The sequence below is a fragment of the Diadema antillarum genome, unplaced genomic scaffold (genome assembly GCF_040938485.1).
Source record: "Diadema antillarum isolate AM-2024a unplaced genomic scaffold, OU_Dant_1.0 seq00001212_RagTag, whole genome shotgun sequence".
Lineage (NCBI taxonomy): Eukaryota > Metazoa > Echinodermata > Echinoidea > Diadematoida > Diadematidae > Diadema > Diadema antillarum.
The window spans coordinates 185,257-199,054 of record NW_027272004.1 but is presented as its reverse complement, the minus strand read 5'-3'; the positions used below and the strand labels follow the sequence as shown (position 1 = coordinate 199,054).

The 13,798-nt window shown below is 39.8% G+C and overlaps 1 protein-coding gene across 1 annotated transcript; it reads right to left on the bottom strand.

Annotated features, from left to right (window-relative positions):
• Positions 1 to 3,462: 3,462 nt before the first annotated feature.
• On the bottom strand, positions 3,463 to 10,899 carry LOC139744800 (coiled-coil domain-containing protein 24-like). The gene is made up of 9 exons (XM_071655215.1): positions 10,586 to 10,899; positions 9,894 to 10,066; positions 9,168 to 9,238; positions 8,430 to 8,532; positions 6,800 to 6,892; positions 5,966 to 6,096; positions 5,044 to 5,161; positions 3,945 to 3,947; positions 3,463 to 3,862 (listed from the first exon to the last, which is right to left on the bottom strand). The coding sequence occupies exons 1-9, from the start codon at positions 10,739 to 10,741 to the stop codon at positions 3,463 to 3,465; spliced, it is 1,248 nt and encodes a 415-aa protein (XP_071511316.1). The 5' UTR covers positions 10,742 to 10,899.
• Between the last annotated feature and the right edge of the window lie 2,899 nt (positions 10,900 to 13,798).

Sequence of the window (13,798 nt, the reverse complement as noted above, 5' to 3'; positions counted from 1 at the left end):
CCAGGAGGAGATAGAAAAATTGCCTTTTAAGCAAATAGTTACTTCAACTCTTTATGTATGATACATGTCAAATATATATAATCATTTTTATGGCATTCAACAAGATCTGTCAAGATTGCAAGTAAACGTTTCTTTACCATACTATGTACAGAGCTGATGACAATCATTACAAAATAGAATGAAATATGTTTATTGTGGCTTGATTCAATCTTGTATTTGCCAAATGTGTGAGCATTGAAATCCACGACTTGAGTTAAGTACCATGAAATAAATCACTTTAAATTTTCATCAAAGTGTGCAATCACTTGCCAGTTTGTGAGTGTGATAATGAATTGTGTTACCCTTTTCTGAATCCAAATATGTTGGTATAATCGCATGCATTCATACACTGCAAGATGATCATACCCATTGGTACAGCAGTAGCCTTCAACACATTTTGAGTCAAGACATCAGTATTCGTGGAATAGCTTCAAAAGTTACTTCAGCAGACAGGTGGTATCACTTGTATGTAAAGGATCATGGTGGATTTTACCCATAAAACATAATCACCTCAATTCAAAATATGACACGTCAAATGCATTAATCTGAAGGTGTATTTTTTGTTTTAAAAAAAAAACTGTTTTTTTTATAAATTGTAAATTAATTACTCCCCTTTTGAGGTAAATTGGGGTAGGCTCTGGATATTGAATAATGCCAGTGTCATTTACTCCTCAAATATGGCAACAACTAGTAATACTGTAAAAGTGGAAATTTTCGCGGTGTGGAAATTTTTGCGCATTTCGCTCAACCAGAAGCTAGCGCGAAAATAGAAGCACGCAAATATTTCTGCATGCCATATGTTCCAGTAGTTAACATCCCGATTCCGCGGAATTAAGAACACATTAGAATTCATCTTATCTGGCTGAGCGCGAAAAATTGCTCGCGCGAAAATATCCACTTTTACAGTAACACAAATTCAGTGCATCTCCACAACAAAGAGTTACATAATGGATGTTTTACGTGCTTGTACTCCTAAACTTTTGGTTCGTCATCATCAATTCTGGTCACCCCTAAAGAGAGCTCAAGCAAAAATGCAATAAATGAACACTTCCACATGAACATGTAAACTCACTGACTTACATAAAAGCAAAAGGGAATATAATTTACACATAAAAGTGGGAGTACACATACGCACCAGTACCTTACTTTTTATTAGTTCCATCTTCTCACAAACCTAATGCATATCCCCTTCTGCAACAACACTTAAGGACGGTTAAAATATCTACCCTGTCAACCTTAAACATTTTTGTTAAAATTCTGTGAAATTAATTTCACATAGTGTCTCGACTCCTTAGTAGTTGACTTGACATTGTAATCAAATTGTGGGTGTGGTTTTTGCATTGCTCTAAACCATATCTACATTATGCTTTACTTAACGAGGGCTTTCTTCAGATGGCAATGAACGGTTTGTCAGCAGGCTGCACATTCATCTATAACTGCTAAAATCACTGACAGTAATATCAATAACTTGAAATTCATTATATACTGAAGCTCCATCATGGTCAGTCATGTCCAATGTATGAGAACATCAAGGCACATTATTCATTCCTACTTTTTTTTCACACACTTCCACAATTATCAGGGCAGCTTTCATATTTCTTCTTCTTCTTTTTTTTTTGGGGGGGGGGGGGGTGGTGGTGATGTGACACGGATGCATTACAAACACTTGAACTATATCTCTGCATGTTTGCGGACAATGTAGCTGACAAATGATGGATGCCCCCGATACCTCAGAAGCACATGTTTTGTTTGTTTTGTTTTTCAGTCCTGTCCCCAACATAATACCACCCTCAAACAAGCTGTGATGACAACATATACTTGAACATCTTGAATAATCACATCAAAAAAAATGAAAAAGAAATGAAAAAAAAAAATTGATGGGTGGACGATGGCTCCATAACCTGCAAAAATCTCTTAATCAGAAGAAGTGCAGAGTCATAGGAGAGCACATACACCAACACTCCTGTGGGAGCCAACTTAGAAATCATTCATCAGATAACAAGATAATGCCTCTGGCGACACTTCGTGGCGGAGGCATAAAAACTGGATCACACTTCCCTAGAAAGCACATTCCACTGACATCAAAAATTCACTAACAGTTCATGATGCTCATGAGGTACGTGGTTATGAAATAATGTCACTGAACATCCATGATCAGGGCTTTGAGCAAGACAATGTAGCATAAAACTGAACTATAGATTGACCTTTAATCAAAGTAACTGCCTGCTACTTCTGAGTGACCAATCCGAACTGATTACTAGGGCACTGCAGCTGGTTGCTACAAATAATATTAGAATGTTGTTGTTGCTAATTTCAAAGCAGGGATACTCACTCTGCGCAACACATTTTAAGCACTGCAACAAGAAAAGAGTGGTCAGAATCCACAAACAGATAAACGTTCATGCTAACTTCTTAAAATTCATCAAAAGGACACTACTAGCCATTGTGTGCTCTCAGGGCCCAAGAATGAGTTCCACTGTGCTTTCATGATTTTGTATTTCTTTGATCTATTGAGGAGAACGTGTTCCTGGGTACATTGGATGTTGTAATGCAAACCTTTGCATTTCTCCTTTACAGCCCTTTCCACATTACACAGCAATAGGCTGCTTACTGACAGAGAATCACTCTAAAAGTCATTAAATGAGGTTCCCGGCAACCTAAGTATTTCCTCATCACATCACGTAATATCTTGTTCAACACACTCACTCTAGCAATGGAACCTTTGGATTTTTGTTTTAATCTGGGACTGCTACTACAAGCCCCAAAAAGAATGACAGACACATGTTTTGGAATACAAAATAGGCAAAAGCTGTGCATGATTTAAAATCAAATCAACCATTACACCGTATTCCACAACACCAACAACTACCATGTCCACATCAGTAGGTAAATAGCTTATGTCAATGAAAGCATGGAATTGCAAGATTGCTCTGTAATGCCAGCAACACATACATCTTTAATACCCATGCACAAGGTTGCAACACTTTGTCGCATGGGTTACTGACATAAAGAGCTAATATTCATTTAACAGTGAGTGTGCACTCACTCTTCCTTGGTTGGGTCACATACCCAGCTCAGCCATCATAATTGATGGTTATGGTGATGATGCTAATAATATGATCTTATATTCCCGCTGCAGCCTCACCAGTGTCAGTGCTGCCCTTCTAGAGGTTGTTACCACAGCAACCTTGGGCACCAATATGTACCCCTAAATCAAGAGGGACATATAATTATGTAGTAGATAAAACATACATCCTGTCCAGGGATGTACACATCAGGCAGGAATCGAACTGAGGACCCCTAGTTTAAGAGCCTTGAGCCATAACCACTGTATCAATGTGCTCCCATAAACTGAATGACCAATTAAAGTGTGCACATAAAACAGTACAATATGTCCAGCAAGCTTGGTCGGTTGGCCATTCATCACCTACTCTCCTTAGCTTCGACTACCCTGTGCCTAAATCTACCACTGCCAACTCGGCTGGCTCTTGGTCTCCCGGATGAGGGTGGAGAGGGCTGCAACCTGGTCGGAGATTCTGGAGGCCCTCGCCCGCCGGAGACGGGGGATCGAGGTTGGACCGGTGATGACCTCGAGGACAGACCGGTACCCGGGTTGACGTGCGACTTTCCTTCCATCAAGAGCAGGCTGTCGCTGGATCGCCTGGATGGCAAGGGATGAGTTGGAGGGAGCCCCGCTGGATGACCAGGTCCATGGGGGGCCTTCAGGGGGGCCATCCTACCAGTCAGGCCAGCTGACGGTGGAGGTGATGGGCGGAGCTTGGGGCTGACCCGAGTGGGTGGGCCCAGTGGGCTAGGTAATCTCCTTTAAAGAACAGAACACATTCAAACACAATGTGTAAAAGCAAAATAGCTTTACAAAATTAATGAAAAGGAACGATATGAACTTGCTTGATCTTGTCATCCTGTTCCCTCCAACCAAAGTCATCAATAATTCATTATCTACTGACTTTCAGAACTATGAACAAATCAGTTAAATCCATGGCTACTTGTCACAAATGTAATCAAATTACTGTGGCTAAATAGCAGATTCCTTCATGGTTGATGCTGTTGTGTAACTATACATTTTCTTCCTCTCAAGATTGAATAAACATTTCTCATCAAAGCAATACATGTTGACTTCTCTTCTCAAGTACAAACATTGTAGCTGCTGACCTAAGTGGCTCTTACATTTGGGAATGCATGCTACCTTACATGAATCAAATATATTGGGACTAATGAAAAAGGTTTCATTTCTACAGTTTGTTCACGGAGACCATAGTCAAATCTTCACAGACTCTAGTCAAGACTTCATGGTCAAGTATTCAACCTTCAAAATGTTGATTCATATAAAGTTGCTGCAGCCAGAAGCACAAGCAGACATTCAGAGGTTAAAGATAGAACACACTACTATTTTCCATATGCCTGCAGAAACTATCAATTTTTGTGACAAAATGGACACGCACACATAAGAAATGTGTGAAATAACGCTGCGATAACACAATATCAGTTGGGTAATGACAAAGATGTGAAACATTACCCAAAAAGGGTATGTCAATAATATGGCAATTTTAGAGCATATCCAATCGCGGTCACTAAATAATGTTTTATATTTAATCGCAAAATCGGGCCATGGCAGTATCCTTTAATCTTCTGCGTGAGAGTAAATGGCATGCAGCTTGTTTGAGTAATATACTACTGATTGACCATCACATAATATTCTACCTACCCACTGCTGAATGGGGTGGGCACTTCAGAAACAAAACTCATGTACTTCTATCAGAACATTTTACACTTTTGATCTCAAAACACTCCCTAAAAATACTCATCTTGGAAAATACTAAGTCAGTAAGACAAGTTTCATGGTATACCCATTCAATATATTATAAGCACATTCCAAATGTTGGAATATGAATTTGAGCCCTTCTGAGAAATATGTTTTACCTTTAATCTTACTTTGTTGTAACATATCTGAATTACTGATGCGTGCCTAGACCTGTCACTTACTTTGGCGAGTTTGGCAAGCTACTCTTCTTCCCTTGGACAGAATTGATGATAGAGATCGCTGATGGCTGACTGCGAGTCTTGAGATCAGCCTCCAGGCGACTTCTTTCTTCTTTTAGTTCTGCATGGGAGGGAAACATGCTGTAAAGTATCAGTACACTGTCTGAAAGAGGGTCCAAACTTACAGGTTGTACTTTATTGACGACTATGCACAATAAATTTGAAGATTAAATACAAACCCTTTGCATCGAGAACATTCTAGTTAACTGTTTCCTATTTACTACAATACTTGGCCTGAAGGGTCATCCTCAAAGCACCTGGTACTGTTCTTGTGTTGTCATGATGAAGTTCTTTATCACTTTGGTATACTCTTGCTATCTTAGAGTAACATCTATATGAAGCAATTAATAGAAGAGACCATCATTTTCTAGTTGTTGTTTTTTTCTGCTAAGTTACTGCAAGAATAGTATGCAAAACATCAGTAACTTGTCTTGAGATAAGCAGATAATTACACTGTATCACTTAAACTGTCTTCTACACACTAGATGTTTAAGAATCATCTGTTATGGTGAGGAACGGTGATGTCACAGCCATCTTTTTCAGTATCATCCATGATATACTTCTTAAATGTACATCATTTACTGTAAAACCAGAAACATTCTGGGCATGAAACTTTCACAAATTGGAGCCAACTGCCTTTTTATGCAGCATGAAACTTCCCCAAATTGCTGACCGTGATGGTGCAGAGCATTGTACTGGCATTCAATACACTGTATAGACAAACACTTTCATGAGCATTTCACTTTTGTGATTCTCTGCTCCCTGTGAAATTTGCAAAAGATTCATGCATGTGAAAATTTCTGGTCTTATAGTATTTCAGAGGAGAGGCAGGAAGGAAGAGTGAGACGTCCAGTGAGCCAAATACCTTGGATGGAGGGTTCCCGGCTGACTGACGACATCCGGGACTGGCAGCGGAAGTCTCGCTCCTCCTCCAGACATTCTTGGAGGAACCCGCTGTCCTTCAGTAGCTGGGAGATCTCCTCCTCCAATGTGGTTCTGCAACATCAATGAAGTACAATGGCATCAAACATCTCTTTCATACTTTTTCTTTAAAAAATACTTCTAGCACCTCAAAATTTGGATGTTATGAAGTACTTGGTGTAATTATTATACAAAGGGGAGAAGCATTTCCATCTGAAAATATTAAGACATTGATTTGTCCAGTCTTAATCTCTTGTCATAGGACAATTCAAAACTACAATTATATTGGATAGATTGTAGATCAGTCAACAAAACATACAATTATGGCACCTCTGCTGCACTACAGACTATTGTGACATTAGAACATAGCTACTTTGCTCGCATTAAGATTATTATTATTGGGGGTTTTTTTGTACCTAGACACTTGCTCTCCCATACTGGCATTGACATTGTCATTCTATTGTTATGAGCACAAGTAAAGCATTCCAAAATCAAGGTGTAAACAAGAGGTGGAATACTGATGAACTCAATCCAGGTCTTCACTGTCGAGACTAACTTGCTAAGTCATCTGAGGCTGTAAAGCAAAAAAAATAAAAATAGAAATAGGGATGCAATCTGATATTCCATGGCATTACTATCACGGCAATGGATGAACTGTCAGGAATTCAAGAGAGGGGTATTGGCACACCATGGATAGCATGCTGTACATTCTGACTTGGCAGAAAGTGAGCAAAATATCCAATTCAAACGTGATCTAAGTTAATCTCCAGCTGCTCACCTGAGCTGATTTGCAACCTCGTCTATCCTGAGGATATTGAGCTGGTCTTTGACTGAATCCACCTGGTCACTCACTGTGGACGTGCCAGACAATCTGTAAGGACAAATGCACACAGAAGCAGATGATATGAATACCACTGACCACAGGAGTACACTGTATACCGGGTGTCCCCAAAAAAGCGGAACGGTGGATTTTCAGTACCTTGCGGCCTAAAAGTTATATATCCTTTGACATCATTAGAAAGAGCATCTTCCGCAGAAGACATGATACCAAAATCATTAAATTTGGTTCAGTACTTTTTATTCTACGCCAATTTCTGAAAATGCAGTCATTGTCAAATTTCGCCGGATTTTTGCGACTTATGAGATAATAATTTGAGTGCGACACGCGATCCATACGGTGAATATTGTCTAAGCTCGGTGATCCATGTCAACAAAAGATCACACTGGGCACAGGCCAGGAAAAAACAGTGTGTGTGTGTGTGTGTGTGTGTGTGTGTACGCGCTCCCAATATGAAAGCGTTATCTTTTGTTGACATGGATCAACGAGCTTACACAATTCACCGTATGGAACGCGTGTCGCACCCAAATTATTATCTCATAAGTCGCAAAAAATTGAAAATGACTGCATTTATAGAAATTGGCGTAGAACAAAAAGTACTGAACCAAATTTGATGATTTTGGTATCATGGTCTTCTGCGGAAGATATTCTTTCTAATGATGTCAAAAAATATATCACTTTTAGAACGCAAGGTACTGAAAATCCACCGTTCCGCTTTTTTTGGGACACCCGGTATAGTAATCATGGTGGTTACTGTAAGAGTTAATATGATCACATGTAGATATACAAGGAGCCAGCACATATTCTCTGCATGATTCTTTTTTTTTTTAGCATAAAGCTATGAATGTTGTAACATCTAGCAGTAAGACTTTACTAATATTCATCTCCTCTCATAAGCATAAAGTGACACTATATGTTTTGTGATGATAACATACTGAACTACTCATATTTACCAAAAGGAACTACGATAGACAGGTACTATGACATTCTTTCAATACAACATCTCTGAAGAAGAAAGAGAAGAAAAAGAAGAGGAAGACAGACATGAAGAAGACAAGGAAGAGGTGGAGGATACATAGAAGAAGGATAAGAATGAGAGGAAGAAGAAGAGGAGAGGAGGAGGAAGAGGAAGAAGATGAAGAAAAGGAAGAAGTGAAGAATGAGGAAGAGGAAGAAAAAAAAGGAACAACAAGAAAAGGAAGAAGAGGAGAATGAGGAAATATAAGACAGATAGAATAAGAGGATGAAGAGGAGGGGGAGGAGGAGGAGGAGGAGGAGGAGGAAGAAGAAGAGGAAGAAGAAGAAGAAGAAGAAGGAGGAGGAGGAGGAGGCAGAAGAAGAAGAAGGAGGAGGAGGAGGAAGAGGAGGAAGAAAGAAGAAGGAAGAAGAAGGAGGAGGAGGAGGAGGAAGAGGAGGAAGAGGAGGAGGGAAGAAGAAGGAAGAAGAAGAAGAAGAAGAAGAAGAAGAAGAAGAAGAAGAAGAAGAAGAAGAAGAAAAAGAAGAAGGAAAAAGAGGAGGAGGAGGAAGAGAAAAAAGAATCACTGCTCATCTCCACGGTCTACCAACTCACCTGTCACTGTCACTGCTTGGTGTCATCCTCATTGGTGTCTCTCTCCCATCTCTGCTGCTCCATGAGCTGCCTGGTCGCTGGAGGTTCATCCCTGGACTGGCATCTGCACCAGAATGAGACATGAACCATTTATGTCTCCGTATATTACATTTTACACACCGCATGAACACAAACTGCGACATATCCCTGCAAATTGTATTCTACAAACACAATTTTACCATTATCACGAAGGAAATCTATACGACACATGGAAAACTGCCATTGTTGGTAGTCAAATTAATGCACTTATTTACCATAGTAACAACTAAAATACACAATGGCTAGTTTGGAATAGCCAGGTGGCTACCATGACAGCTGTGATCATACTTAGTACAAGTGTATATTGAATGCATTATTCATTTCATTATAATGCAGGACATCAAATATTTCTGTAACTGTTTTGATGCTCACACAAAGTATCAACCACAATTTTTAGTAAAACTACCAGGCACAGACTTTGGGATTTCATTTTTGAGACCATAACATTACAATGCAATGTGAAGTTTACAGTGAGACTTACTCTCAAATCTTCAAAACACAACATGTTTTTACTCATGAAAACAGAGTTGCTGGTACTGACTAATGTGAACAACGATGAGATAAATCCTTTCTCTGTAGCCTGCAAGTTATATGATTTCAGAAATACTATTGTAACCAGACAAGACACCAATATCACTGTTGATGTGATCATTAGCTTACTTCTTGAAAGGTCATCACTGACATAATCCAAGACTTCATTGTTGTGTCTGGCCAGAATCACCTCAGTTTCCCTGCAATGTAATAACACAATTAAAGAAAATGCACATCTGTTTTTATGGTACCTTTTTTTCTTCTTCTTCTTCTTTTTTTTTTTCTGAAACACTGAAGAAGCCATACAGTGTAAGAAATGTTCCCTCTGACAAATCTTACTGCTCTTCCTACTTCAATTTGCACTAGGATTTTGCAGGAGGAATACTACCTTCATACTGAATTATCATTTTCCCCCTCCTCTGTGCTATGACACATGGTGCATAAAAGCAGTGGACATTCTTGCTTGTTTCTAAACATTAACTTCCTTTGTTCTTGATGACACCAAATATTTTGTAGGACACAAAGTTTCTTGCACAGTAGCTTGATGTCATATCAGACAAGAAACAATTTCCAACACTAAAATGACCACAGAATGTTTCTGCTCTTATGTGTATTTCGTAGGTCCACCTATTTAATGTGATACTCCACATCGGTTTTATTTTCAGTATCTTTTCATAGGGGAGGACGGGTTTTGCTTTGAAAAGACAAAAATAACATATTATATATACACATTTTACACATGTAATTCAATTGTTCAAATGCCTATCATCAGAGGGGTTGGGACAATGTTTTTATTACTGCACTAGGATGCTTTTGACACAACTACTTGATATTGGGGAACTTTTATCTCCTCACCTCCCTTCGTCCTTCGCTTTTTCCCTCACACACTCTAGCAGCATGCGGATGTGACTCCTCAGGTTATCCCTCAGGCCCGGTGGCTCAGGGAGGATGCTGGTTAGGGGCGACGCCCTGGTTTCTTCCTCTGTCTCCTCCCGATAGTCCTGCCATATGCTGAGGAGATTGTCAACCTGGAGCAAGATGCATAGATGTTTAATACATGCAAAATTTGAAAAAGAACCGTAAACCACATGAAAAAATCTTTTATTACTGTCATGGCACAGTTGAACACATGATGCTACTAGGTTAATCTATCATAAAGATGGGGAGTTGAAAGGGTAAACCACACATGTCATTACATGGTAGTGTGACACATGATATTATGCAAACAGCTGTGAAAACTTGAAAAACTAAGTGAACACACAATATGTCACGCTCAAGGTAGAAAATCCATCTCAACAGAATCATTGAGGTTTCCACAAACACTTTAGCATTTTTCCCCTCACAACTCACTGCTAGATTGAGCAACATCAATGCACTTGGAATTGTCTGGAAGATCAGAGAGATTCATAGGGATACTTTGTTCCTAGAAGTGGTGGACCACTATCTCGATATGTCATATTTCAGATGACATCTAGGATTTATCTCAAAGTAACAACATTGACAGCCAAAATCCTAATCAAGGTAAATGTTACCCTAGATATTCTCACCTCCTCATGTAGTTCCAAGCTCTGTTCCACCAGAGAAATTCCCAGGATATCCCTGATGTCAGGCCTCTCCTCCGTGGAGACAACCTCTTCCACTAGTTTCCATAGTGACAGCGGCTTTTCATATGCCGCAAGATTGTACTGGGGTGCGTCCTCCATGGTTGGTATTCCAGTTTCACCCCATGCAAGTGGTACAATGATGACTAAATTCTAAAACATGGTGGTGTCCTCCGTACTCATCTTAATGTGCCATCCATAGTGGTACAAAAGTAGATTGGTTTGGCTCATCCTGCAATACACAAGGCTATCGCACAGAGTTTCAGTCTTCTCAGGCATGTGCTGTTGAATAGTCTGCTGTTTCAAGTTTCAGTTTCTGTATGCGGTCAGATAAGGTTGATGCTCACTGAAGGTATCTTGCAAAAGTTTTCCTGTATTGCGAGATTTAAAAAAAGCACTAATGATCAGTAGCACTGTCAGGGAGAACAAGCCTCTCCTGGTGTAGGAAACTGCTGCTACATGTATGACTGCCTTGATGACGTGACAGTGGTCCCTCTACCTGTTGTATTCTGTCACAAGTGTTACTCAAGGTGCAAATCCTGTATCAAATGATAGCATGAGCTGTGAATACGAGAAAAAGAAGAAGAGAGAGGATATGTATTTTATTACAGGGTTCAACTAACTTCTAATGAATGTTAACATACCTATTCTAGAAAACTACTGTTCATTTCAACCACAAACAAAAATACTGCATTATTAAGCTGAATATCATAAGTATGTCTTAAACACTGAGTAACAGTAACAGTAACAACATCACATTGATAAACATAAAAAATTCTTAATACCTCCGCCAAGGGAGGAGGTTATGTTTTCGTTACCGTTGGTTTGTTCGTTAGTTAGTTCGTTTGTCCGTGTGCAAAATAACTCCAAAAGTAGTTAACGGATTGGGATGAAACTTGCAGGGAAGGTTGAGAATGACACAAGTACCAAACGATAACTTTTGGCAGTGATCCGAGAATTTTTGGGGAATTTATGAAGGATTTTTGATATTGCAGGTAGGGTCAATGAACTTGGGAGTTCAGGCTGCGCGTATTTGAGGTTTGCATGCGCGCACTAAAGTGCGTTCCCCACTTTTTGCTAGGGCAAGGCGCGTCGCGCAGCTGAGGGTTTATGACGTAACAAAGGCTTCTATATTGGGAAATTTTTCAGCATGTAGACCTATGGGTGGAAATCACTTATCTCTATGGAGGAGCCCAAAGAGCTTTTCCCCAGTGGTAGACAGGAAAAAAAAAAAAATCTCTATTGGAAGAGCAAGATCATCGGTGGAAACTAACTGCTTGGCGGAGGTCTGCGCTCTCAGAGTGCTTTTCTAGTTTAATACAAGTGGTTATCAATATTGAAGCTTGGATGTACAACTACAATTGTAGATCTGTATATCACAAGTAGGATGTAGAATAATTATATTGATTCACCATCAAGAAAATGGATGATAGAGCGCTACAATTGTACACTAGATCTCTCCTCTGGCCTTTTGGCCTTGCAAATCACATGTAGGGCCTACCAGTAGTCATGTGTGCAAACTTGAAAAAGAATTTCAATTATTGTTTATGTCATAATTACCTATAAAGTTCAATTTAGAATATTTTAAACACCTGCATCATCTTCAATCATAACAAGTACGTGATGCTGTACCATGTGCACTACTGTACCAAGTTTTACAAGTATTCATTGCAGGATAATGTGCAAGGGCAAGGGACTGATTGCAATGACTCGAATGAGTTTAGAATCTCATTCCCATTCGAGCCCTGAAGGAAGCAGCGAAGCATATTGCACCAGTGCTTCAAATGATTTTCACCCAGTCCTATGAGAGTGGTAGCCTACCATCAGATTGGCTATCAGCCAACATTGTTGCCATTTATAAAAAAGGTAACAGAAGTCTTCCATGCAACTACCGTCCTGTTTCCTTAACTTGTGTGACCACCAAACTCATGGAGCATGTAATCTTCCATGCCATCATGGAGCACATTGATGACCATGACATACTAGCCAAAAACCAGCACGGGTTTCGTAAGAAGCACTCAACAGAGTCTCAACTCATCACCACCTTAGAGGAGATTAGTAGATCCTTTGACAACAAGGATCAGACCGACGTACTGATATTAGACTTCTCGAAAGCATTTGACTCAGTGGCCCACCAACGTCTTCTGACAAAGCTATCATTCTATGGTATAGGTGACCACACCCAAGCATGGATCAAGACATGGCTCACTACAGTGGAAACTCGATATAACGAGATGGTCGGGACCGAGTCGTTTTCCTCGTTATAGCCGATATCTCGTTATATCAGTAGCATAAAAGAAAGCACAACATAAAGACATTAATTTGCACATGTGGGACTACCCATCATCTTTCAATCAATACTAATAACTTGGTAATGTGTGTGAGGTAATTACTCACCTTTATGGGTAAGAAGATGTTTTTTGGCCAATGAAATCCGATATCAAGATTGTTTTTCTTATTAATTGTAGATGTTTGAAATTCGTAAATCTATATAGCTTGCGATTGTGTGAAGATCCGTCTGTGGATTGGTATGTTGTTATGGTATGGGTGTGTGTTGTGAGTGGAAAGCTTGAACATGGTCTGTACAATGCTGTGTGTGTGTGTGACACATTCTGTATGTACGTTATGACTGCGTGTGTGTGAAGATGGGGAATTCCCTTTGTAGAAAGCCAATCACCGCATCAGATTGTCTCACACTTGCTAAACGTCATGATGATCGTATTGTATACGGCCGTCTGGCCCACCACATTTTCTGCATGTGATATCAGTGCGCACACACACACACATACACATACAACATGCGGTGCTAGCTAGCTGTAGAGTGAACTGCAGAAAATATGTGTGTACAAGACAGTTTTTGGCGCATCGAGCTTTACAATCTCGGCCGGAACGTGATAGCACTGGCGAAGTAAAGCTTTACCCGAAGACATTTTGCTTCACCTCGCTATAACAGGTTTGATTGGCTATGTTTTTCTTTGTTTGGAAATCACAAAATTTATCTCGTTATAGCAGTTATTTCGTTATAGCCGATCTCGCTATAAGAGTAACATTTTACATAGACTTGTGTGGAAGGAAGTTTGGGACCGGGAAAATTTCCTCGTAATAACCGATATCTCGTTATAGCAGTGTTCGTTATACCGAGTTTCCCCTGTACTAGGA